At 32.4% G+C, this 25287-nt stretch overlaps 1 protein-coding gene across 5 annotated transcripts in view; it reads left to right on the top strand.

The window, feature by feature from the left end:
* LOC149564752 (agamous-like MADS-box protein AGL8 homolog) overlaps positions 1-25287 on the top strand; it is a 235407-nt gene that overhangs the window by 196105 nt on the left and 14015 nt on the right. For 2 of the 5 annotated variants that reach the window (XM_089818342.1, XM_089818339.1), the window contains 2 exons: positions 22754-22795; positions 22887-22993. The exons of 1 other annotated variant lie outside the window; for it this stretch is intronic. In XM_089818342.1, coding sequence (XP_089674468.1) covers positions 22754-22795; positions 22887-22993 — 149 coding nt within the window. Of the gene's footprint in view, positions 1-22753; positions 22796-22886; positions 22994-23084; positions 23345-25287 lie in introns of those variants that run through there. 2 more of the 5 variants (XR_016361923.1, XM_089818340.1) reach the window with 2 other exon arrangements.

Below are 25287 nucleotides of genomic sequence, written 5' to 3'. Positions count from 1 at the left end.
ATGACATATCTAATAAGGAACTACATAAGTGCCTATTAGTATTCTTTCATGATATACTCATTTGCAATAAGATATAAGAGGAACATCATATGAATTTTGATGAAGTGCTCAAAATCATGCATGCATAACCATTGTTTGCCAAAAGGTCCAAATGTTAATTTGGAATAATAGAAATATTATATCTAGAATATATCATCAATGCCCAGGGGGTTTTGGTACACTTCTAGAATATTAAAGAAATGTTTGATTTGCCACATCCCAAAACTCTATTTGATCTACATGGATTCTTTGGATTGTGCATCTATTATAGAAGGTTAGTGAAGTGATTCTCAAACATCAATGTATGCTTGATGGACCTAACAGAGAATTGGTCTTTCTACTAGAATGAGTAGGCACAAGTTATCTTTGACAAGTTGAAGGAAATCATGAGTTTATTTTTAGTTCTAGTTAGAAATAGTGAATATTGAGAGGAGGAGAGGGGTGGGGGTGAATCATTGTTCCAACACATTTTTCCCAATTATAAATTTCAGCATATAAACATATTCTTAGATAACTGATTAAATTAAAAAGTAAAGTGCATAACACAATAAAATTTATCACACTATATTTGTTAGCTAGGGAAACCCTAACAAAGTGAAACTCTGATGGGAATGGTATCCAGAAAATGATGTACTAATAAAAAATACTCTGTTAGGAGCATTAACTCTATTAGGAGTCCATACGATTGATTCAGCACATCAGTCCTTGTTTGAGGTATAATCTATATAAGAGATATAGGAACTACACCAAAACTAACTCTCCTAATATCTTTGACATCTAATAAGTCCTTTGTGTTTCGCACATTTGATCATGCCAATATAAAAAATAACTATATTTTATCATTATATCATCTATGTCCCATCATACACAGCTCACATATCATAATAATAGCATGATAGATATTCGCATATCAAAAAAGCCTTCTTATATTCCCTTTACACTTCTCCTATCCCTTTGTTGTGATAGAAAATTGTGTAAGCATTTATCCAAAATTTACTATCACAAACTACTAAGTGAGGATTAACATATAGAATGTTTTTCTTATATGACCAAGTAATTGACTTCATAAGAAAACTAAATTAATTTGTCAAATTATTTACTCTTTACCATATACACTGAGTCTATGATAACAAATAGTGTTCCTGGTTTCTAACCAAAACTCATGATAACTATTATACTAATACCAGCCAACATAAACATGTTATATATAATCTTTATTATACTATATTGAAATGTCCCTTTCTCTAATTTTACATGATATTTCAAGCCTCTAATCAGATGTTCAAAATCAAACAACCAATATCATAAAGATCCACCAAATTTCTCAATAAACCCCAAATCGGGTATGCCAGAAATAGTGCCAAAAACTTCACAGCTTCACATATTATTAATAAATCTGAAAATGAACATTTTTACAGAAATTTCAGCAGCATAACGGCCTGCAAAATGGCATTTCCAGATCTGTATAGCATCTACACAACAACTCACAAACGTAGGACAAAAACTATGCTCATCGGGCTCCCGAAATAACACAAAAATGCTCGGAAACACCACAAAAACACTAATAATCTATCAAAGAAGTATAATCATATCCAAATACATATATTCAGCTCTATTTTAATATTTAAAAGTCTGATATACAGCAGCAACCCAAACTGATATGAAATACTCAACTGGAAATACCAAACTCTTACAAAATATACACCCGAAAACCCACAAACATGCACTGTTCAGCACAAAGGCAAACTCTGCATGAGCATGCACATGGAATGGCTTCAAACTCCCGCCCTTAGCCTTTCTAGAAACCTGCAAACTCCCATTCTTGGGTCTCCCTGGAAACCTGCAAACTCCCGTTCTTGGGTCTCCTTCTCCACAGGTTTGGCAGCCTCTGAAGAATAACAAAGAAATGAGCAAAAATCAAGTTCTGGAATGAGCCCAGAATGCCTCCAAACCCCTTAAAAGAAGGCATAACCCTAACTCACGTCCAAGAGGGGTTAATAAAATATATTTTAATAATAATTTTTATTTATAAATCCATTCGCTTCCAAAGATTATCCCCTTTTGCTGAAACTTTGCCTTTTTGGGCTTGCCTGCCTTAGCAAAGATTATTATTTCTAATTATTTGAAAAGGGGACATGACATGTATCCCAAATTTTAGCCAATTATACTTTCCCAATGAATCTTGCTATCTAAAACTATACCTCTACTATTAGTAATCCTCTATAATACTTAGATAATTTCTTCATAAATAAAAACTAAAATTGTACCTTAACTTCATGCAACCTTACCTTATGAGAGCACTACCATAAATGAAAACATATATGTGTCCATACTAGCCAATTTTCCAACAATTCTTGCATTGTGTGATTTCACTTGGCCTTGCATCTTGGAGCGCAATGGACCAAGACAAAGCATTGGAGAAGTATTTATGCAAGATCAACCGATTGAATTTGAGAGTTGGAAGCTCTGTGAACAAGAGCTTCTATACTCTATCTATGGTAAGGAGATTCTTACAATAATAGAATTGATAGTAGGAGAGTGTTAGTTGATGATACTATGAAAGTATGTAAGAGAGTCATATTAGTCATAATATTATCATTGATTTAAATGTCTTAGTTGGATAAATATTATCCTAACTCAATAAAGTACCATATCATTAGATTGATGAAGAGGATTTGAAGAAAGTATGAGAAAGAGATAAGTTATATGTAAGGTATTCAATGGGTACTTGAAGGAGTTGGACAATGGTAATGTAATATTGGTTTGTCATTTTACAATCATGTATTGTTATGATATATTGAAGAATACAAAGTTATCCAAGTTACAAGGTTAATGAAGGGAAACTATATTCACTGAATGAGTACAATGTTGCCCGAGTGATTGGTGAAGAAAGAAGAAGAATAGTGTTGCTCAAGAAAGTTAGTATTAATGGAGTGTTGTGTTTCTCAACTAAATGTTATGTTTACCAGGTGACATATGGAAGAACAAGTTTGGAAAATTGGAATCTAATGCCAACTTTTGATGGAAATTTGGAAAGTTCGGGATGGTCTAAGGCACAAGCCAAAGTTTATTGCAAGATCTATAGATGAAAAAATTGAAGATAGATCTAATGAAAAAAATTGTAGTAGAAAATATTGGAGGTATCAAAGTGACCTAACAAGTCTATAAAATCCTATATGGTAACATTGATTAGTGGTGTTTCTAATTCCTTTAAAGTACAACAATATTTTTAGTAGGGAGATATAACGTCTAGATGATCTTTTTTTGAAATTCTCTAATAAAGTCACTTTAATAAAGTGTACGTAACCTCTAACAAGGTTGGCTTCTAGTAGAGCTCGCTTTAGAAGAGTAAATTTTTTGGATTGCTAATCCTAGGTGGTTTTTGCCTTAACAGGGTTTCTATTTTGAAATATTTGTGTCAAAAGTGTGAATGTTATTTTCGTTTCAAGTTGTGTTTACATGGATTTATTGTTAACTGAAACTTGGTAATAACTAGATAATTACTAAATAATTTTACTAATACTCGGTAAAAAAAATAGAGAGTTAACAGTTTGGATTAAAGTGTTTGACATAATTGATTAATGTGTACATTGAGTGATCTATGATAAATAGATAAAGTTTTATTGGCATTGAAATAGTTTGAAGGAGTGCTATGATAACTTGATATGATTTAACCCCTCCCCTGCCTCAATTATCTAAAAATTTGGTATCAGAGCACATTGCTTGAAGAAACAAGTGTAAATGAACTTGAGGAAAAGATTAAATATGTATTCAAGTTATGAACAAAAGCTAAACAAGGAGAAATTCTCATCATGAAAGAACATAATGAAGTTTCATCTATCTGGTATTGGAGATAATATCACACATTGGTCGGAGAATGAATATGTTACCCATATTAGTCCTTAGATTATGTAGTAAATGATTAGAATAGAAATAACAATAGCATGATGATTGAGATTGCATTTGTATTCAATCATGTTGAGTTTGATGGTATCGAGGATTGTACTATTGTCAAACAAATGTGTTGTCAATTAACATTTGTATATGGAGGAGATGATAATATAAGGAGAGCCAAAGATGATTGATTAAGAGGTAAGTATGATGATATGCAAATGAAAAGAGGTGAATATGTAGCGCACTATGTAAACCAAATAAAGGATGTTGTAAGTGTAATCAGAGCTGCTAGAGAAACTATTGCTGATTTAGAAATTGTAAATAAAGTCTTAAGAACTATTTTTCATGATTATGCTATTAAAGTTTTTGTAATTCAAGAAATTAGAGCCATGTTGTTATTATTAGAAAGTAAAGTTCTGAGAGGGGGAGGGTGATTTAGTTATCCAACTATTAAATCAATTATCAATCTTATTAATCCTTAACTATATGAGCAATATAACCAACAAACATAAGAAGATATACACAATAACACAAAATATTTTAAATAGGAAATCCCTTGATAAGAGGGAAAACTCCAATGGGGTTTTTATAGACATAATGATGTACTAATAAAAAGGTCCATTGTAAGAGGATAGATTCTCGTAGGAGACAATTAAATAAATTCAGTGCATCTTAGTCCCTATTAGGAGAATTTGAATCCTTGTTAGAAGATTCCAACCTTGTCAGGAGTTATAGAAGGAAGATGGACCCATTGTCCAAACAGCTTCAAATGAAAGACCATCAAACTCAATATACAACTAGTATTTGTATTATTCATTTTAGGATAATTGACGTGAATCAACCTCAACTCCTTCTCTTTCCTCTTGACTAGACCGAACCTCTTCTGATCATAATACGAGATCACCAATTTCACATCCAATAATCTCTTGGACCACATAATCGCATTTACCAAATACTTCACATATCACACACTTGAATGCATACATCTCAACAAGAAAAATAACCTTCCTTTATATCGTGTCCTCAAAGTAATTCCATGAGTTGGACTTGGGGATTTCCTAATTAGGTATAATAGGAACTCTTTAAGATAAAGAATCATTTTATAATTACACAACATTGTTGGCAAACAGTCTTTACAACTTTTCACATGTGTGACCTCTGACCTTGCGCACTCATTGATATTATCATTAAACCATCCTTTGTCTTTGTCTTACTTCACTCATCATGATTCTATCTTAGCAAAGAGGTATAAATTAATCATCAGAAACTACTTAACATGTACTATGTCTTCTTACTGTCTTGTATAATTCATGAGGAACTTTTGCATATCTTAGAATCTTTACATGCGCACTTGTCCACTTCATCAGGACACAATGTAGATTACATCCTTAACTTCGCTTGATCTCATCATCAATATATAGTTTGTACGACCTCATTCCCTATCTTCTATTCTACTAATCTTTATAGAAATAATATTATGTTGACATCAACGACAAAGATAGTTATGAATGTACCATGTCTACTCAAAGGAATACCATCAGCATTCATGCTAACAACTTCCCAATTTAGCATTGATGGCAATGTATATGAAAAACATCTAAGTTTTGAGAATACCAAATGAATCTTTGTTGTTGCTTCTGTATTCTCTTCTTTTCAAATCCTCTACATCAATCTTATCTGAAACTTGAAGGAACACTACTCTGTCTTTGCTTTCTCATTTTTAGGATCGACATTAGTTGTTCATACTCTAGCTCTAAGGAACAACTGCCATTCTTACATGGATGGTCATCACTTTTCATGCTTATCCCCCATTGATATGATACAATGTTTCTCATTATGGACAATCTTTATCCTCCATATATAGGAGACGATTTTTATGTATACTTCTATCCCATTGATATCAATGATAAAGGTTTCATTATGTCAATTATTTTGTCAAATTCATCAATCAGCTCAAATATCCAAGGACATTTTTCAATAACAAGTACCAAGAGTCCTTGATGACTCTGCTAATCATAGATACTCCCCCATATAGGAAGCATCAACATTTAGTCCAGACAAATAATAGTGCTGTGTACCACTAGACTAATTCATTCTCTACATCATCTACTCATAAGTAGGCAAGGGCATAACCCCAAGCATACCTCAAAAATACTTAAATATATCTTTTGGAAAGGGTTTTGTAAAGAAATATGTAATCTTGTATTTTGTACTTACATATTCTGATGTGATCTCTTTCTCTACAATTGTCTCTTAGAACATGATACTAAATAGATATATGTGTAGTCTTAAAATAGAACACATGATTCTTGGAGACACTTGTTTTACTTGTGTTATAACAATCTATGATAACAGGTTCTGAAAACTCTATTCCAATGTTCTTTAGCATCTGCTACATCCATATGATCATATTGTAATTATTTGTTGCTGTTACATACTCTACTTCTATTGTACTCTATAAAATACAATCCTATTTCTTGCTTAGCCAAGAAACCAATCTTCCTCCAAGAAAAAATGATCAACAGTTGGTGCTCTTTCTACCATCTATATTGCTTGCCCAATAAGCATCAGTATAACTGCTTGAAGTAAAATCACTTGATTTATCATACCACAATCCAAAATCAGGTGCAACCTTCAAATATCTAAATATTCTTTTTATTGCTGCATAATTTGATTCATTAGGATCAGGTGAAATTTTTCTACTGTCCCAACTGCATTTTCTATATCTCGTCTAGTGTGATCCATGTTGATCTCAGATTGGTTTTGCAAAGTGAGTGTCAACACACTTAAGCCATTTACTCAGTTCATGCCGAACTAGTAATATATGCTGAGCACATCTTATAAATATTAGACCATGCTGAGTTGCAAGGAGTGTCGAATCACTCAAGTGTCAAGCAGATAGACTATGCTAAGTGATTCAGGAGCTGATTAAACAGTGGATGTTGAGTAATGTAGGTGCTGATTTAGAAGTAGAAATATAGTGCATGCCAAGCATCAATGATTTCATATGTCGAGTGACATTGTTTTGACATATTTTTTTGAAATGGCACAAACAACTATGTAAACCATTTCTAAGTCGACTTAAGGATAGATTATGATCTTTTGGAGGTAAGGATGAATCTATATTTGGATTCTCTATGTAATTACATGCAACCAAACATAAAATCGGAAGGCTTAAGCGACAAAATGGATGAATCTCAGCCATAGATTCATACCTAAACCTAAGCGACCTAAGTCTTCTTAAGGAGCATGAAGCCCTAAAACTCTTAATAGTGTATGAGGGGTCAATCATCGAATTGGAAGAGCAAACAAGATAGTTTGCAGAGCATTCAAAGTGACTTAGAAGTAAGAGTGAATTGTAGAATCAGTTAGACAAGAACATAGGATAGATAGAATGATACAACATTGAGACATCAAATCATGAACAATTAATTATAAATTATGTAGAGGTCCTTTAACAGTGTGCGTGCTTAATTGTAAGTTGAAGTCTTCTAGCTAGGCATACTTCTAATAGGGTGTTGAAATCCACTAACAAGGTGGAATTTAACAGTCATTGTAAGCCTTTAATAGGGCAGGCCTGTCACAAGGCAGACCATGATTCATGGTCAAATCATTGTAACTTTCACTGGATACACGTTATTGCTGTAGTAGTGAAGATTTGTGAGTGTCATCCCCACCGCAGTTTTACCTTCTCACTTGGAGGGTTTTTGGGTAATAATATCTTGTGTTATGTGTTTGATTGATTACATGTTTACATGATTTAGATGCATATGCTTTACATGAACTATTTCATCTTATTTATTAATGCATGTGATGAATGAATGGTGAAAGTTTTATGGGTCCAAGTTTAAACTCCTAATTCACCTCCCTCACCCCTCCACTCTCAAAAGTTTACTCTCTTCCCACTTGTAATTCCAACAATCTAGATATTACAAACCTCCAATCATAGATCTATACTTCTTCTTAATTGTAGGTATCTTGTCTTTGCTAGATATGTTGTGACCAATTATCATAGGTGTACAAATAGGCTTACAACTTTCCAAGCCAAATCTTTTCAACAAGTCTTTCAAATACTTATCTTGTGAAAACAAAATACCATCACTATTATGTACAATCTTTAGACCCAACAATTTTTTTTATCTCACCAATCATACTCATCTCAAACTTATTCTCTAGTTCATTAGCAAATTTATCTCTTGCTTCACCATTACCTCCAAAGCTTACGTTATTAAAAATATTACAATGATGAATAATCCATTCTCAATTTCTTTCAAATAAAAATTGTTATTAGTCTACCTTTAACAAATCCCAATTTTTTCAAATACTTGTTCAATCTTGCATACTAGGTTCTAGGTGTTTGTTTGATTTTGCCAAACACTCTCTCTTTAACTCTAAACTTTTCATCCACTTTCAGATTTGCACACTCAATAATAGTCTTAGTTCTTTGATTGAAGCATCTATAAGCTTTGCTATTCAATGGATAATGAAGGAACATACCTTCATGACTTCTTGCATCAATGTTACAAATATCACTAGCTCTCTTAATGTAACACTTACTTCCAAAATATTATGAAATATTTTATTGGAAGTGCATGCCCAACCATAATTCATAGGCAGTCTTGTCTGTTCAATATGTACACTATTATATTGATAGCTTCTCTCAAAAATATCTAGGATACATATATCGTTCACAAACATCATTGCTCTTGTTTTTTTTTTTTTTTTTTTTTTGCAGATCTATTTCTTCTTTTAGCAATTCCATTTTCCTTAGAAGTCACAGGTCCTAATAGTTGTCTCTTAATACCATTTTCCTCACAAAAGGTGTTAAAATCTCTTGAAGTAAATTCTCCACCTCCATCCAATCTCAAACATTTTATCTTTACTCCAAATTCATTCTCAACTCTATTCTTGAGCAACTTAAACTTTTCAAATGCCTCACATTTTACTATAAGAAATGCTACCCTCATCATTCTAGTGAAATAATCAACAAAAATGATAAAGTACCTTTCACCACAAAATCATCTTCTTCTGGTGGGACCACTCAGATCTGTATAAACAATCTCCAATTTTGTTGTGGTAGTGAATTTCTTTTTAGAAAAAGAAACTTTCTTCTGCTTCTCCAAAACACATTTTTTGCAAACAATATTAGTAGGTTTCACAAATTTAGGTAGATCTCTAATATAAAATGTACTACTAGCCTTCATAATGTTATCAAAGTTATTATGACAGAATCTTCTATGCCAAAACCAGCTATTATCCACCTTTACAACTAAACAAGTCACTTCTATTGGATTCAATTGAAATACATTACCTCTAGATCTTGTACTAGTTTCAATCTACTTACCATCTTTATCCTTGATGATAGATCTCTTCTCTTTGAATCACAACTGATAACCTTTATCAACCAATTGTCCAACACTCAATATGTTATGCTTTATTCTATCAACATAATAAATATTATCAGTACTAGTCTTTCCATCAAGAGTATTAGATCCTATACCTTTGATATGACAAGTTTCATTGTTACCAACTCTGACAATTCCTCTATCATGATTACTAAACTTAACAAACTTATTCACATCTCCAGTCATATGATGTGAACATCCATTATCTATAATCTACTCATATTTCTTTTTATCTTGTGAAACTAGGGCTTTTTCTTCTCTTATTTCTTTTTTGGGTACTGTGTCTACTTATTATCTCTTGTAATTTATGAATAATACCATACGTCTTAGACTCTCTGCACACACACTTGTCCACTTCATCATGACACAATATAGAATACATCCTTAACTGTGCTTGATCTCATGATGAATACATAGTCTATATGACCTTGTTCTTTGTCTATTATTTTGTATCTTTCACAAAAATAAAACTATGTTGACATAAATGAGAAACACAATCATGAATACAACATGCCAATTATATACATACTCTCTTCGATGCCTAGGGTACTTGCTAACACATCCCTACTAACGTATTGATGCTAGATAGTCTAGATGGTTGGTTGACTGTAGTTGAATTGAGAAATTATGATAAAGTATGGTTATAATGGGAAATTCCTTTGAGTCTTCACTAATCATCAACAATTTAAAGAAAAAGAATAAAAGTAAAGAAGAAGGTGAGTGTAAAACTAAAGATGATGTGGATGATCTTGAAGCATTTCTTGCAAGAAGGTTATCAAGAGGGAAAGGTAAATTCAGAGGTAAATTTCTCCTAATCTATTTCAAATATAATGAGGTTGGTCACTTTATTGCTAAATGTCCTAATAGAATAAAGTTTGATAGAAGTGTCAAGAAATATTTCAAGTATAAGAAATAGGGATTATAAAGACAAATGAAGGAAGTTAGGATACATTGTTGAGGAAGAGCATATCGAGACTAGTTCTAATGATGACAAGGAAGTAGTTAAAATGGTTTATGTTCCAATCAAGTAAGATCCAAATTGTGAAAGATATGGGAAAGAACCTACCCTTATATCACATTAATAAGAATGACTCGTGAATTATTGATAGTGGTTGCTCACATCACATGACTGGTGATCTAAGTAAATTTGATAAATTTACTAAATTTTTTTAGAATGGATCTATTAAGTTTTGTAATGATGTTCTATAATCGGTTAAAGGTGAAGGTTGACTAATTGTAAATGAAAAAATCAGATGTGACGATGCATATTGAGTTCAAGGACTTTAATATAATCTCTTGAGTGTTGTTCTATTGAATATCTCAGGTCACAAGCTAGAATTTGAGAAAAAGAAGGTCAAAATCTTTGATGATGAAGGGAAATTAATTGGATGTGGAATTACAAAAAAGGTAATGTATTCTACCTTGATCCTAAAGTTGAGACATGCTTATTTTCTAGAATTGAGGATGTGTGGTTATGGCATAAAAGGTTGTGTCATGTAAATTTTGAGAACATGGTGAAAGTTATTAGAAAGAGAAGACTAAGAGGCTTACCAAATTTGCAAAAACCTTCAAATTCTATGTGCAAAGAATGTTAGCTTGGTAAGATGACAAAATCTAGTTTTTATAGAAAGGCACACACTTCATCTAATATTATAGAATTGGTACATACAAATTTATGTGGTCCAATTGGAGTTGATAGTTACTATGGTGACATATATTTCATATTGTTTATGGATGATTATTCGAGGATAATGATTGTAATATTCATGAATGTGAAATTAGATGATTTTGATATTTTTAAGTGGTACATAGTGGGAGTTGAAAGAAATGTTTGAGATTTGATAGGGGTGGTGAGTTTGTCTATTTAATTCACTAATTTTTATACTGGGAATGGTATCAAAATATAATTATTCGCATCAAGAATACCACAATAGAATAATATTTTTGAAAGGAGAAATAGATCTATCATAGATTGTGCAAGGACACTAATAATTGAGAAGGAGGTCTCTTAGATATTTTGGAAAGAATCCATCAATACTGTTGTTTACATTGTCAATCGAGTTCAATTGAAGAAAGAAAGAAACAAGATACCATATAAATTGTGGTATGGTCATTTATCGAATGTAAGTTACTTCAAAATCTTTGGAAGTTGTTGGTACATACACAAGGATGCTAGGAATGGTAAAGTTGATGTTAAAGGAGATAAAGGCATATTCCTTGGATATTCATCTAAGAGTACAGGTGACGAATGTTTGAACAAAGCTATTGACTAGATGTTTGAATGTACAAATATAAGATTTAATGAGTTTATAGATAAGAACAATGCGGAAAGAAAAAAAATGAGCTTGAAGATTATAACAAGTTTGTTTTTGTCTATGAAGAGACACCTAATAAGCTACCGATGTTACAACACGGGGCTACCAAAAATAAGACAGTTGTAACTAAGTCACATAATGTTATTCCTAAGCACCTAACAGTTCAACCTGAGTAGGAAGTGAAACTTCTAAGAAGTGAAGGAAATGAAGAAAATCAAAGAACTGAAACTATATTGGGAAAATATGTGGTGAACAACCATTCACCTAAACAAATAATTGGAGACATAAGTGTTAGAGTAGAAACAAGAAGAAAAATAAGAGAAGGTATATGTTTGATAGTTGATTTTGAACCAAGAAGAGTAAAACCTACATTGGCTGATGAATGTTGGGTTAATGCTATGAATGAGGAGATTGATCAGATTAAGAAGAATAATACCTAGACAATAGTGCTGAGACCTTTTGACAAAAATGTGATTGTGACAAAAAGATTATACAAAGAAAGATGAATGGGAATGGAGAAGTGGTATGAAACATGGCAAGATTAGTTTGAAAAGGTTATGCAGAATAAGAAATTAACTATGGTGAAAATTGTGCACCTGTGGCAAGATTGGAAGGCATAAAAACATTGTTGGCTTATGCTACATACAAGAAATTCAAGGCATATCAAATGGATCTAAAATTTGTATTTCTTAATGGACTACTTGAAGAAGAGATCTGTATTGAGTAACCTAAATGATTCATTAAATTTGAAAAGAAGAACATAATCTATAATTTGAACAAAGCATTATATGGACTAAAATAAGCCCAAACAGTATGGTATGAAAGATTACACTTTTATTTGATTCAGATTGGATTTGCTAGAGCAAGTGAAAATAATAATCTATACTTGAAGAATGAATATGAAGATATGGTGTTGATTGTTGAAATATTTGTTGATGAGATAATATTTGGTGGAAATGGCATGCTTAGTATGATATTTGCTGAACAAATGAGTACTAAATTGAAATTGTCAATGTTTACAGAGGTAAAAAAATTCTTTGGATTGCAAGTCTACCAAACAAAGAAGGGTGCCTTTGTCACTCAATTCTAGAATGTGAAGGAAATCTTGAAAAGATTTGGCATGGATGATTCTAACCTTGTCGGTACACGTATGGTGATTGGAGTGAAATTATCAAAAGAATACACTACTGGTGAGGTTGGCCAAATACAATAAAGATATAGTATGTTGTAGATTGTAGAGTGGATATTGTCCTAGCTTTTGGAATTGTTTCAAGGTGTTTTATCTAATTTGAGGGAAACACACATGACTAGTGTGAAAAGGATGTTTAGATATCTTAAAGGAACTAAAGATTATGGCCTATGCTATAAACAAGACGATGACTTGAGTGTTAAATTCTACATTGATGATGATTGGGCTGACAATGTTGATTATTAAAAAAATACAAGTGGTGGAGCTTTATTTCTACTAGAAATACTGATATCATGGATAAGAAAGCAAGAAAACTTTATTTCACAATTTGTTGTTGGAGCTGAATATGTTGCTACTACTATCAATTTTTCAAATTTTGTATGAATCAAAAAATTGTTGGAAGTAATGCAAGAAAAGGTAACCAAGCCTGTTACTATTTACTATGATAATATAAGTGCCATCAATATTTCAAAAAATCTTGCACTATGTATGCAAAAATAAATAACATGTCAATCAAATGTCACTATTTGAGAGAGCAAGTATAAGAGAAGCAAGTGTGACTTGAATATGTGAAGTCTAAGGAAAAAATTTCTGATATATTTACTAAGCCATTACCGAAGAATTCTTTTGAATATCTATGAGGTAAACTGGGGGTTCTGCACCTAATCAAAATTTACTAGCTAAAGATGCATGTTGCATTAGTTAATGGATGAATTGTAATATATTTATGGATTTGATGCATAAATGTTCACACTTTAGGAGTATTTCTGAAGATCTAAAGCTTACTGTGATGAAACTGAAGTAATTAGTACATTCAAAGTACAAGGATAAATAGAAGGTTTTGTAAGTGTCATTTTGACATTCATTATGACGTCTGGCATTGCCATCAAAGGAGGAGAATAGACTAAATGAGAAGAACAAACTAAATGTGAAAATATAGTGGAAAGCGAGAGTAACTAAAGAAGCAAATGAGATAGGAAAAGACTGAGTAAAATAAAACATTTTATGAGAAATAGTAAAGGAAGAGAAGAATATCCAAATGGGGAGTATTAGAAAAATGAAGCTGAAAGAAGACGGGAGATGACATAACCTGAAATAATAGATCATAGCCTAAGGGGGGGAAATATTGAAGAAAGTATTTTTTTGAAAGGTACACATCGAGTTACAATTTGTTTGCAAGTGAAGACACAGACCTGAAATTTTCTATTGTTGATAATATATATATTTGATTATCTTATGTTATGTTTTGTAATGAAAAATTTATGTTATGTGTTATCATTAATGCCAAATGTTGAGATTGTTAGTCCTAACTGGTAATGGACTTGATAGTGGGAGATTGTTAGTTGATGTTGCTATGAATTTATGTAAGAGAGTCACATCAGTTGTCATATTGTCATTGATGTCAGTCTTAGTTGCCTAGATATTATGCTAACTTAGTAAAGTACCATATCATTAGATTGATGAAGATAATTTGATTGATGAAAAGAATTTGAAGAAAGTATGAGAAAGACAGAAGTGATATGTAAGGTATTCAATGGGTACTTGAATGAGTTGGACAATGGTAATTTATTATTGGTGTGATTTCTTTCAATCATGTATTTTTATGTTGTACTGGAGACTAGAAGGTTAATGAAGGGAGACACCGAGTGACTACTGTATTGGTCGAGCGATTGGTAAAGAAAGAAGAACAGAATATTGCCCAAGAAAGTCAATATTGACCTACTATTATGTTGTCCCAATAAATGTTATGTTTAGTGAGTGATACCTAGATGAACAATTTTGAAAAGCTAGAATCTGAGGCCGACTTTTGATGGAAATTTGGAAAGTTCAAGATGGTCTAAGATGTGTGTCAATGTTTGTTTCAAGATCTATGGCTCACAAAATTCAAGAAGGATCTCATGAGGAAAATTGAGTTAAGATAAGGATGAACACAATGTTCTATATAAACTTATATTTTTGAGGTGTCTAAATTGATTGTATGAAGGAATTCTGTTGTAAACCTATGATCGACGATGATTAAGCAGAAAAAGATAGAAGGATCTTGAAGCATTGAGAAAACTATTTGAGGAGAGCAAGACAATTTTAGCTTGTTGATTCAAAGTTGTTGATGAAGAGAAGAGGAACAGGAACAAGTTTAAAACTAGTATTGGTTAGATAGGTGGGAGGTAAACTCCGGCTGATTCTTAAGCTTTTTTGTACTCTGGGGTCAGCCCCCCTTTCTTTTGGCTGCTATTTAATACTTCAAAAATAAGTAGAGTTGGTGTAAAAGTAAATCAGCCAAGTGAGTAAAGAGATAAGATAAAGAACAAGCAACAAAAGAGATCTAAACAAGAAATGGTAGCTTCTATTGTTAACAAATCATTTTTATACTGTTACTATTTAACCATTGTAGCAGAAAATCTTGGAAGTGCCAAGTGGACCTAACAAGTCTATGAAATATTATATGTTAACATCAATTAGTGGTGTTTGTAGGTCCTTTAAATTAGTCCACTATTTTTAGTCATGAGCAAGGAATGACAAGGTCTAGATGATCATTTGGTGAGATCGTCTAACAAGATCACTTTAACAAAGTATATGTAACCTTTAACAATGTGGGCTCCTAGTAGAGCTCACTTCAGAAAAGATAAAGATTTGGGTTTTTGGTCCCGAGTTGTTTTTCCCTTAACGTGGTTTCCATGTTAAATTATTGGTGTTAAATGTGTGAATGTTATTTGTGTTGCAAGGATTTGTTACATATTTTTACTATTTACTACAACCTAGTATTAACTAGATAACCACTAAGTAATTTTATTGGTACTTTGTAATGCATATAACAAAGAGTTAACAATTTGGATTAGAGTGTTTGTAAGAGTTGATTAATGTGTATAAGTGGTCCATGGTAAATATTATAAAGTTTTATTGGTGCTGAAATAGTTTGAAGGGACTGTATGATTACTGGACACAACTCATTCACCCTCCCCCCCCCCTAATTATCGAAAACACATTAAATTTTGATATTACCTTGTAAGAGAAAAGTTTGTTGTGAGATAGACCACAACAACTTGTGATATTTTTTGGATAAAACAGATTTGAATGAATGGAAACAAAAGCAAGTAAGAGATCAAAGCATTTTTTTTATATTGAGTATATAAAGGGTAAAAATGATGTAGTGGACTACAATGCATATTTGTTGGTTGAATACATTGAGAGCATAATTGTATGCTAATGGACAAATGATCAAGTACAAGATGATAAATATAAGGTCTTTGATGATCTCATTTACTATAATGGTAGAGTATATTTGGTTCCCAAGTTGATGATTAAGGAAATAATTTTAAAGGAGATACATGAATTACCCTTGGTTGGACACACAAGATGTATAAACACCTACTAAAGGGATTCATTCTATATCAAAAGTAAAATAGCATCGCAATAGATTTGTTACCAAGCTACACAAAGTGCAAGGAAAAGATTTTTTTTGTTGTAGTTGATCCCCTAAGTAAGTATGCATATTTATTTTGGCCATACCCAATAGATACCAGGGTAATCAAGTGGTTGGTTGGTTCTTCCAATAGTTATTTTGCTTGTATGGTATTCCATAGAACATAATAAGTGACATGAATAGCTATTTCTCTTCACCATTTAGGTGCAATTCTTTTGTTTGGAAGGGACATAGTTGTTTCTAAGTATGAGTTATCACTTGCAGATAGATGGAGAGATGGAGATGATGAACAAATGGATAGATGATTCTATTAGTAACATTTTTTTAGCACAACAGAAGGTGCAGATACATTGGTTACATTCAGAAGAATATGTCTGTAGTGCGACTTATCACATATCGGTAGGTATGACACCCTTTAATCATTGTATGATTATGAACTTTCAAGCTTTATGGACTAGGAGTTGGGCAATAATCACATGGTAAGGGCTGAGGATTGGCTATAAGAGAGTATGGATATTCTAAAATTCCTCAAGGATAACTTCTAGATGGATCGAAACCAATAGAAGATGAATGTTAGTTTATATTGTGTTGAGAAAAGTCTTGAGGTTGGTGATTTTGTATTCCTCTAGCTTTAAACATATGTATACAATCCTCTACCAAGTCCTGTGGTAAGGATTAATGGTTGAAGCCATATCACTATGGTCCCTACGGAGTGACTCAAATGGCAGGTAAAATTTCTTACAAGTTCGAACTTCTTGAGGAGAGTTAGATAAAGAATGACTAAAATGTGTTATGCCTCAAGAAGGCTATCAGACAGTGCGTTATGGTTTTGAAGGAACCTCCACTCATTGACATAAAGGGGAAACTAATTCTTGAGTGACACAAGATCATCAATGTTAGAGAGAAGAGGTTGGGACTATGCACTATCACATAATTTCTTATATGATGGAAGCATTTGTCAATTGAGGATGTCACCTGGGAAGGTGAGAATATTCTCGAACTGTAGTGCCTACCCTCGTTCACATCTTTTCTGGACATTGTTGTTGTTATTATCAGACTATGATGGACTAGTTTTATGTTGATGGATTAGTGGTATTGTTTTGACACTATCAGACATTATGTTATGGATTCAGTGGTTATGTGATGAGATCATTTAGACTTTACATTTCATGCATACATGATGATCATTATATTGTTTTCAGTTATTGTTGATGATTAGTTGGATGGTTTATTATCTCATGTGTTTTATTGTGGATACTTACCCCATACTTGCATATGTATAGTGTGCGTGTTTTGTTATTGTATGGCATTTCTAATGTGGTTAAGGAAGGGAGTCATAGCCACCTGCTTAGTCGGGATCTACACGATGCACCACTTCCTGCCATTGTCTTTTTAGCTTAGCATTATGTATATTGTATGTACATGCATGGTTTTTTTGCAGGTTGCAGGTATCGGGTATCGACTTCCCTGAATTGCCAGGATGAGCGTACCCTATTATACTATCTCAATGATAAGAGAAAGGAGATAAATTCTCAAGTCCAAATCCCAAACCTTTAAGCCAATTGTCCTAGTGAGATAGGACAAGTATTTGGATATTTTACCCACCGAATGTGTCGGATGACATAATTCGTGATTTTTAACCCTTTAGACCGATTTTGTGTGATTTGCTCTATGACAGGTTTTCAGATTTTATCTTGGAGGTCTATGGTGAATTTTCTATTAATTAAGTCTTAATAAATAGATTTAATTAATAAATTAATTATTTGAGAAAATTAATATAAAAAATCATGATCTTTGATATTTTGATTAGAATTAATTAAATGTGAATTAATTGAGGAAAAAAAATTAAATAAAAAAAAATTAGAGATTAAAATTAACAATAATTATAAATAATAATAAAGTAATAAATAAATAATAATAATAAAAGTTATAAAAATTAAAATGAAAGTTATAAATATTTAACTAGAAATTGTATAAAAAGTGAATTGGAGTTATAAGCTTGCATGAGAATTAACGCACATTTCTATTTCTCAGGTGTCAACAACGCGGGGGTTAGTGCATCAATTAAGCAGATGGTGTCTACAACCCTATGGCTCATCTAGAAGGTTGGTAAAGACACATGCTTAGTTGGTGACACCTTCTAGCTGTTTCTAGAAGCATTCTAGGTGTTTCCTGAGAGCTCTTTATATTCAAACATTCCTAGAAGCTTAGAGAGAGCGTTTGGAGTGCAATTGGAGCATTGGAGGATTCGAGAATTCTGAAGAAGGGAGCTTGCTCTGCGGGTTTTCTGAGGAAGAGTGAATTAGCATTAGAATTCGGGTAGATTCTTGTGATTTTACTTATGCTATTTCCGCATCATGCATTCCTTGTCTTCTTCGTGTCTTCCATATGTCTTCTGAGAATTTTCTTATTTTTATTACATGCATTCTCAATATGGGTAGTTAATTTATTTGAGAATTTTACATGCATAGATTTGAAAAGAACACGGGGCTAGGGTTTAGATTCATAGTCAAACCCATTAGATTAATTATTGAAATTTTTTTGAGATCAATGGTTTATAGGAAAAATTCTGAGGATTGAAATTTATATATATATCTTTTGTATATATTTGTCTATTTGCATGCATATATATATATATATATATATATATATATATATATATATATATATATATATATATATATATATATGTTGTGATGTTTTTAATTCTGCATGTATATATACATATATATATTTACACACACACACATATATATACATATACTTTCATATATATATACATACATATGTATATATAATATATATTTATTAAAAAATCGAATAATATACGATTAGTCGAAAACGTTTTAAGAAACGTTAAAACAAAATCGCATACCGAATGGAAATCACATAAGCGATTTTAAAAAAAAAAATATTATGCATAGGTGGGCGGGGACGAGACCCACGCCCCCGTACCACTGCGGTCGCAGTGTACCGCCGTTGCAGGTACTGCGACCACAGGGTCCTGCGTACCGATGGTTGTTATGTTATATATATGTGTTTATAACATTTGCCATATGTATGAAGTCGTTTTTAATTGTTATTAAAATTTTATGTGTTAAATGGTATTAATCGAATTTGTTAATTCGATTTTGTATAATGTAATATTAATTTATATATATATATATATATATATATATATATATATATATAGATATATATATATATATAGATATATATATATATATATATAGATATATATATATATATATATATATATATATATATATATATATATATATATATATATATATATATATGATTAACAATAATTTGGTTTATAATTGTATAACTGATAAATGATTTATATCAAAGGTTCATTGTTTAAATTAATTGTTTTATTAAGTATATGAAATTTAATTGTTAGTTTGGTAGGGGACGATTTGAATCAAAGTTAATAATTGAAAGATGGATTTAAAAAAATATTTGTATTCATCCAAAACGTATAGATGTTCCTCCAATTCATTCTCTAAACTTGGAAACATAAACCGAGACTTTTGCATTTAAATTTAAGTTGTAAATTTAGAAAAACCAAAACATGTGTTTGCATTGTGTATTCTTATGCTATTGTTTTGAGTTGTGGGTTGACTAGTGTTGACCAGTTATAGGACGTCTACCAGAGGCTTGGGGGTTATGTGATTGTGATGTTATGATGATGTTTTAATCTCGATCTTTATAAACCCAACCATGGTTATTTGATGGAATGCTTTATGTATTGGTTGTAATTATTGATTGTTATAGTTGAGATTCTTATGTATGAGACACTTGACTTAACCATTTTTGGTCATCGATCAGTTATCCTTGGTTATTTTCTATTCGCCATGATGAGATTGTAATGTGGATTTATTCTTGATGATGTCATGTTGTGACATGTTTGACTCAACCATTTTTGGAGTCTTCGATCAGTATGATTGAGATATATTTTGGTTATTGAGAACCATTGGATACTTTGATTATCAGTGATACTTCAGTTGCCAATAGAGAGCTGTTGTGTTCATGATTTTCTATGGATGTTTGCTCATGGAGATTTGATACTTCTATGCATATTTGATGATTTTATTATGGATTATCTTTTGTGATTTTGAGATTTATGATTCCATGAGCTTAGGGTAGGATATCTGCAGGTAGTGTTGGGAAGTGGCTTGCAATGGGGGCCGGGGCCCTAAGAGGCTGCCAGGGTAACTCATTGTAAGTTGGATTAATAAGCGATAACATTCACACCTAATACTAACTAAATGAACCTAAAAAGATAAGAGTTTTGTTCTCGCCCATGCCTTGAGTGCTTGTACAGGCTAGGATGGGAGTAGTGAGAACGCATGGTTGCGACCTTGCATTCCGTAGTATGCCTCGTCAGTATGAGAGGATACTAGTAGCCGCATGAGATCAGTATGGACCCGTGGAGTTTAGTTAACTGCTAGGGTAACTTGTATGTGATAAATGCGATGACACTTTCCCGCTTGCATAGTAGGTTCCTACATGTCATTGTGTGCCTCTGGGGATTAGATGTCAGAATTTGTGTTTGGAACCTTTGAGTTAGTATACTTTTAGGATTTCTGGACTTATAGAGATTTATGCTATGTGATTTTGGATAGCCTGTTTGGGACTTGAGATTATCTCCTCAGCACGGTGGGAGTGGACCACTTAGGTACCACCTGGTCGGGTGGTAGTGTATTTTCCACTCTTATCATTTGAGATTCATTGAGACATCGTGGCTGATGCGTCCTTCATGATGGTGGATATGTATCTTTTCATTGATGATTAGCATATGTTAGATGATGTTATCTTATGCTTTTATTTGCATGTTAGATTACTTTTTGCATATGGTGTAATATATGATAGGAGTGACATTCCTACTATGTTAATACGGATGATCTCTTCGGTAATTTGGAATGTTACGCACGGAGGGATGGCTAGGGCCCACGATGGTCTAATGATGCTATTAACGGTTGGGAGGAACCGTGCACTTAGTTTATTATGTTTGATCTTTATGATGGATGTATATGTCTTCTATGATGATGTATCATGTGTATCATGTGATTATCTTTACTTTGATGTATCATGGATTAGAGTAGGATGATGTACCTTATTTTACATATGTATATTCTTTTGAGCTTTTCATACCCTGTAACATGTACAGTGGATGATTGACCATTTGAAATGTAATGTATAAACGTTGGACTTATCATTATTATTTCATGTGGATGTTGTACTAGATGGATTCATGTATGTTAGATGTAATTCAACGTTAAGGGATCTTAAAGAATGTAATCAGTTGTGTATGTTATGTTTATTTTTAGATGGACATTGCTATTGCTTCCGTCATGGTGCATAAGTTATATGTGGTATTTACTTTCATGTTTTAGAAAAAAAAAATGCTACTACACTTAGTGAAATTCTAGGTTAATTCTTTGGATCCCTTGGAGGGGCATTACACGAACACCCAAGTGGTTCTCAGCTCACTCGCATGAGAGTTATCAACCCCTATTATCCCTTTTATGGTATTTGAAGTCGATCAACTATATTTTCTTCTATTATTTTAGAGCTCAAAATTCTTAGAGATGGATATATGATTTATCTAATCCTTTTTGACCTCACGCTTTGATATGGCCTACAATGTTACTAGATAATTTATTTTGTGTCCAACTTAGTTAGTCAACACTTCAAATATTTTGAAGATGGAAATTTTAATCGATATTTAAAATTAGAAAAATTCAATTATATTTTCTAATTGATTAACAGTTTTTCAATATAATAAGATTAGAATTTTCTCTAATGTGGTACTGCATATCTAAATGCAAGCTTGCAAAGTTGCACATTTTTATAGCTCTTTGACCACTCGGCTAGTTCTCTTCGCTTGGTTCTAGGATTCGCAGCTACTATTTCCTTCTCATCTCATGGACATAGACATGGTCCTGACCAACATTACTGGATCCCAATTTGAAATCTCTTAACTACAAGTTTCCAGAGACCACGTTGCATGTGGATAGTCTTATTAGCCTTTGAAGCAACATTAGCCTCATGTCATGGACCTGCCGCTCCTTTCTTGCTGAGTTTTTGTACATGTTTCCTCACATAGAGCTTACAATTTCCTCTATCCATCCTCAACAACCTACGGAAGATCAGAGAAGAGCGCTCTCTCCCTGTGAGAGGCTATTGATGATTGTATTATTCTATGAGTTAAACCAAACGATTATGCTTCTCCTCTTACTAGTGCTACTCTTGCTACCTATCAGTTTTATAAATGTTTATTGTTGTTTAGACTATCCTAAATTTTTGGTTTGTATTAATTTACCCAAACTCTGTATCATTGTTTTCTTCAATTAATAAAATATATTTTGTGCTTCACGAATTGCTATAGAATGCATGAATAAAACTACTGCAAATTCTTTATTGCTCACAACTGTACTGACTCTTTTCCTTACGAATGGCTGAAGTTCTCATTGTTCCGCAGGAAAAATCCCTTAAAGTGGAAAACGCTCATCTGACGGAAAAGGTAAAAGACTGTCAAAACCATATCCCCATTGCCCTCATATCTATTGCTTTTTTGGGGCTTTTGACCACAAGGAATCCTAAACATGATACAGGTTCATGAGAAAAGTCGCAGAACGAAGCACCTAGATATTGACATCATGGAAGGAGTCACCAATGTTGCAAGTCCACAAGATGAGCATCAAACTGATTTCAGTCTTTGGTAATGCTCATTACCACAATTTCGTCAAATTAGTTGCTCTTCATCTCATGAGATAAAATTTACTGAAGAGATTGTGTTTGCGCACTTGCAGCCTGTTATGAATTCAAGAGCACTCAGGAAGTCCGCGATATTTTCTGCAACTTACTTTCATGAGCTGTGAAGTTTCAATCCTATTTAACGAGATCATATATAAGAAAAACCAAATATTCCATTAAAGTTGTTTTACTTACATATCTTTCGTTTAGATTTTCTGTCTATGCTTATGATTTGAGTTTGAGGTCCAATTTTTATTATCTTGGAAATAATTTCAAGTTTGAAGAAGGATCCAAAAAGAGAGTTCACAGCGTCTTATTTTTCTTCTTTATTATATCTTTACATCTGAAGATCAGAATCTAAACCTTTTAACAAACAAATCTATCAGGATTCTATTCGTTTGCCTTCCTCTGATATTAGTTTTTAGCGGGTGGGTAACGTTTATGGTAATGAAGATGTCATGAAAACAACTGATTGTGGGCTCTAATGCATATCTCATCGAATTATATTGCATCAACCTTTACATTATATATAGAATTGCAGCTTCCAACGGAACCTATCTTGGAAAAAAATAATCCAGTGGCTGCATATTATCATTGTCCACAAGATTATAGCATCCTCTTCATGCTTCTCAGAAACCTATAAACTCAACAAGAAATGTAACTTCCAATCCCTTTTGTGTCACTCCCGTGCTTCCACAAGATGGCTAACATTGCAGTAATCAACCCAATTTTTTTCTTTTGTCTTAAACTCTTTTTTGTGAATAAAAGTCAACTTCTTCCTAATGAGCAAACTACAAAACAAACTCCTTTCGTTGCCAGTAAAGCTTTCGGTCGATGCAAGCGTGGAGTGGCATAAAACTCTATCATAAACGAGATATCCATGCTTGCTGTCATTCAACTTTTTACTAATTGTAACAATTTGTCTTGCTTCGTAATTCTGTATTATTCGAATTGCAGCATCAATTTCGTCACAATCTATCTAAAGACGACTGTGTCCCAAAACTGGTTGCTCAACTACCATACATAATTTAAGAAAATTGAAAAAGAGATACACATTGCTACACAACAATAAGAAGATAAATAATTGTTTATTTATTCAAACAAGATACTTCTTAATCATCCGATCAATAATAATGATGCACCAAAAGATCGGAGACCAATAATTCATCACAATATCTTTACGCCATCTTCATTGTGTTTTAAAGATCTTTACGTAATGCATCCTCACCATGCTTCTGTTATGCAATCCATCCTCGCCATGTTTCTATTATACACTCAACTTTAGCTATAGATAGACATATTATGTAGTTTCTTTGAAAATTATGAAATAACCTTCAAGCTCAAATAGAACATGTAGCACTATGTTCTCTTTTTACCATGCACACTTATTATCTAATCACTATCTATGTAACCAGACAACTCAAAATTATTTACTGCAATATATAAAATATTATATTCTTTGAGCCATGCACATACTTTAGGATTTTCTTGTCCACTCGTTAATGTGATCTTTTTGAGAGACTATAAATCTATAAATAAGATTTAATATATATATTATATGAGACATATTTACTTTTAAATATATGAAACCTCCAACTAAACTCATTTGCATGGTCAGATTCACATTGTTGTAATCTTCCATGTTCAAATATAGACCTGTAGTTTCCCATTTTAGTGCAGAGTTACTATTCTGCAGTCAATCTCCTCAAGACCTTTGTTGCAAACTTTTATTCAGAGATAAATATACCATCATTCATTGTTTTACTTCCATTCTTAGAAAACTATTAAAAGACCTAAATTTCTCATCATAATTGCTCCTTTTATGGCCTATTTGAAATCAGCAATGAGTAAATTATCATCCACAAATAAAAAGTAAATCATCTACATACAAGACAACAATAAAAATCCTAACATTAGGCTTGTTGATGTAAAAAGTAAGTTCACCTTTCATTTTGCTAAATCTTACCACCATCTATATACTTTTCCTTCTTCATTTAGAATCTCATAACTAGGAAATTATTTTGCATAAACTCTATCCTTTAGCATGCCATTCAAGAAGGAAGACTTCATTTCTATTCAAAACACGTTCCACTTATCTTGGGCTAACATGTTATGACTATGTCCAAGTATGGTTCCCATCCACACGGTCAGAGCATGCAGCTCACTATAATCTCTTCTAAAATGTTGTATATTGGCACTTGACAATTAACCTTTCCTTATGTCTTTCAATTCTTCATTGAACATTGCTCTGTGTATTAT

Source organism: Cupressus sempervirens, chromosome 3 (genome assembly GCF_028749045.1).
Source record: "Cupressus sempervirens isolate cs-2001-9-10 chromosome 3, ASM2874904v1, whole genome shotgun sequence".
Classification (NCBI taxonomy): domain Eukaryota; kingdom Viridiplantae; phylum Streptophyta; class Pinopsida; order Cupressales; family Cupressaceae; genus Cupressus; species Cupressus sempervirens.
Note: the sequence above shows the minus strand (reverse complement) of the source record. Positions and strands in the feature narration are given on the sequence as shown.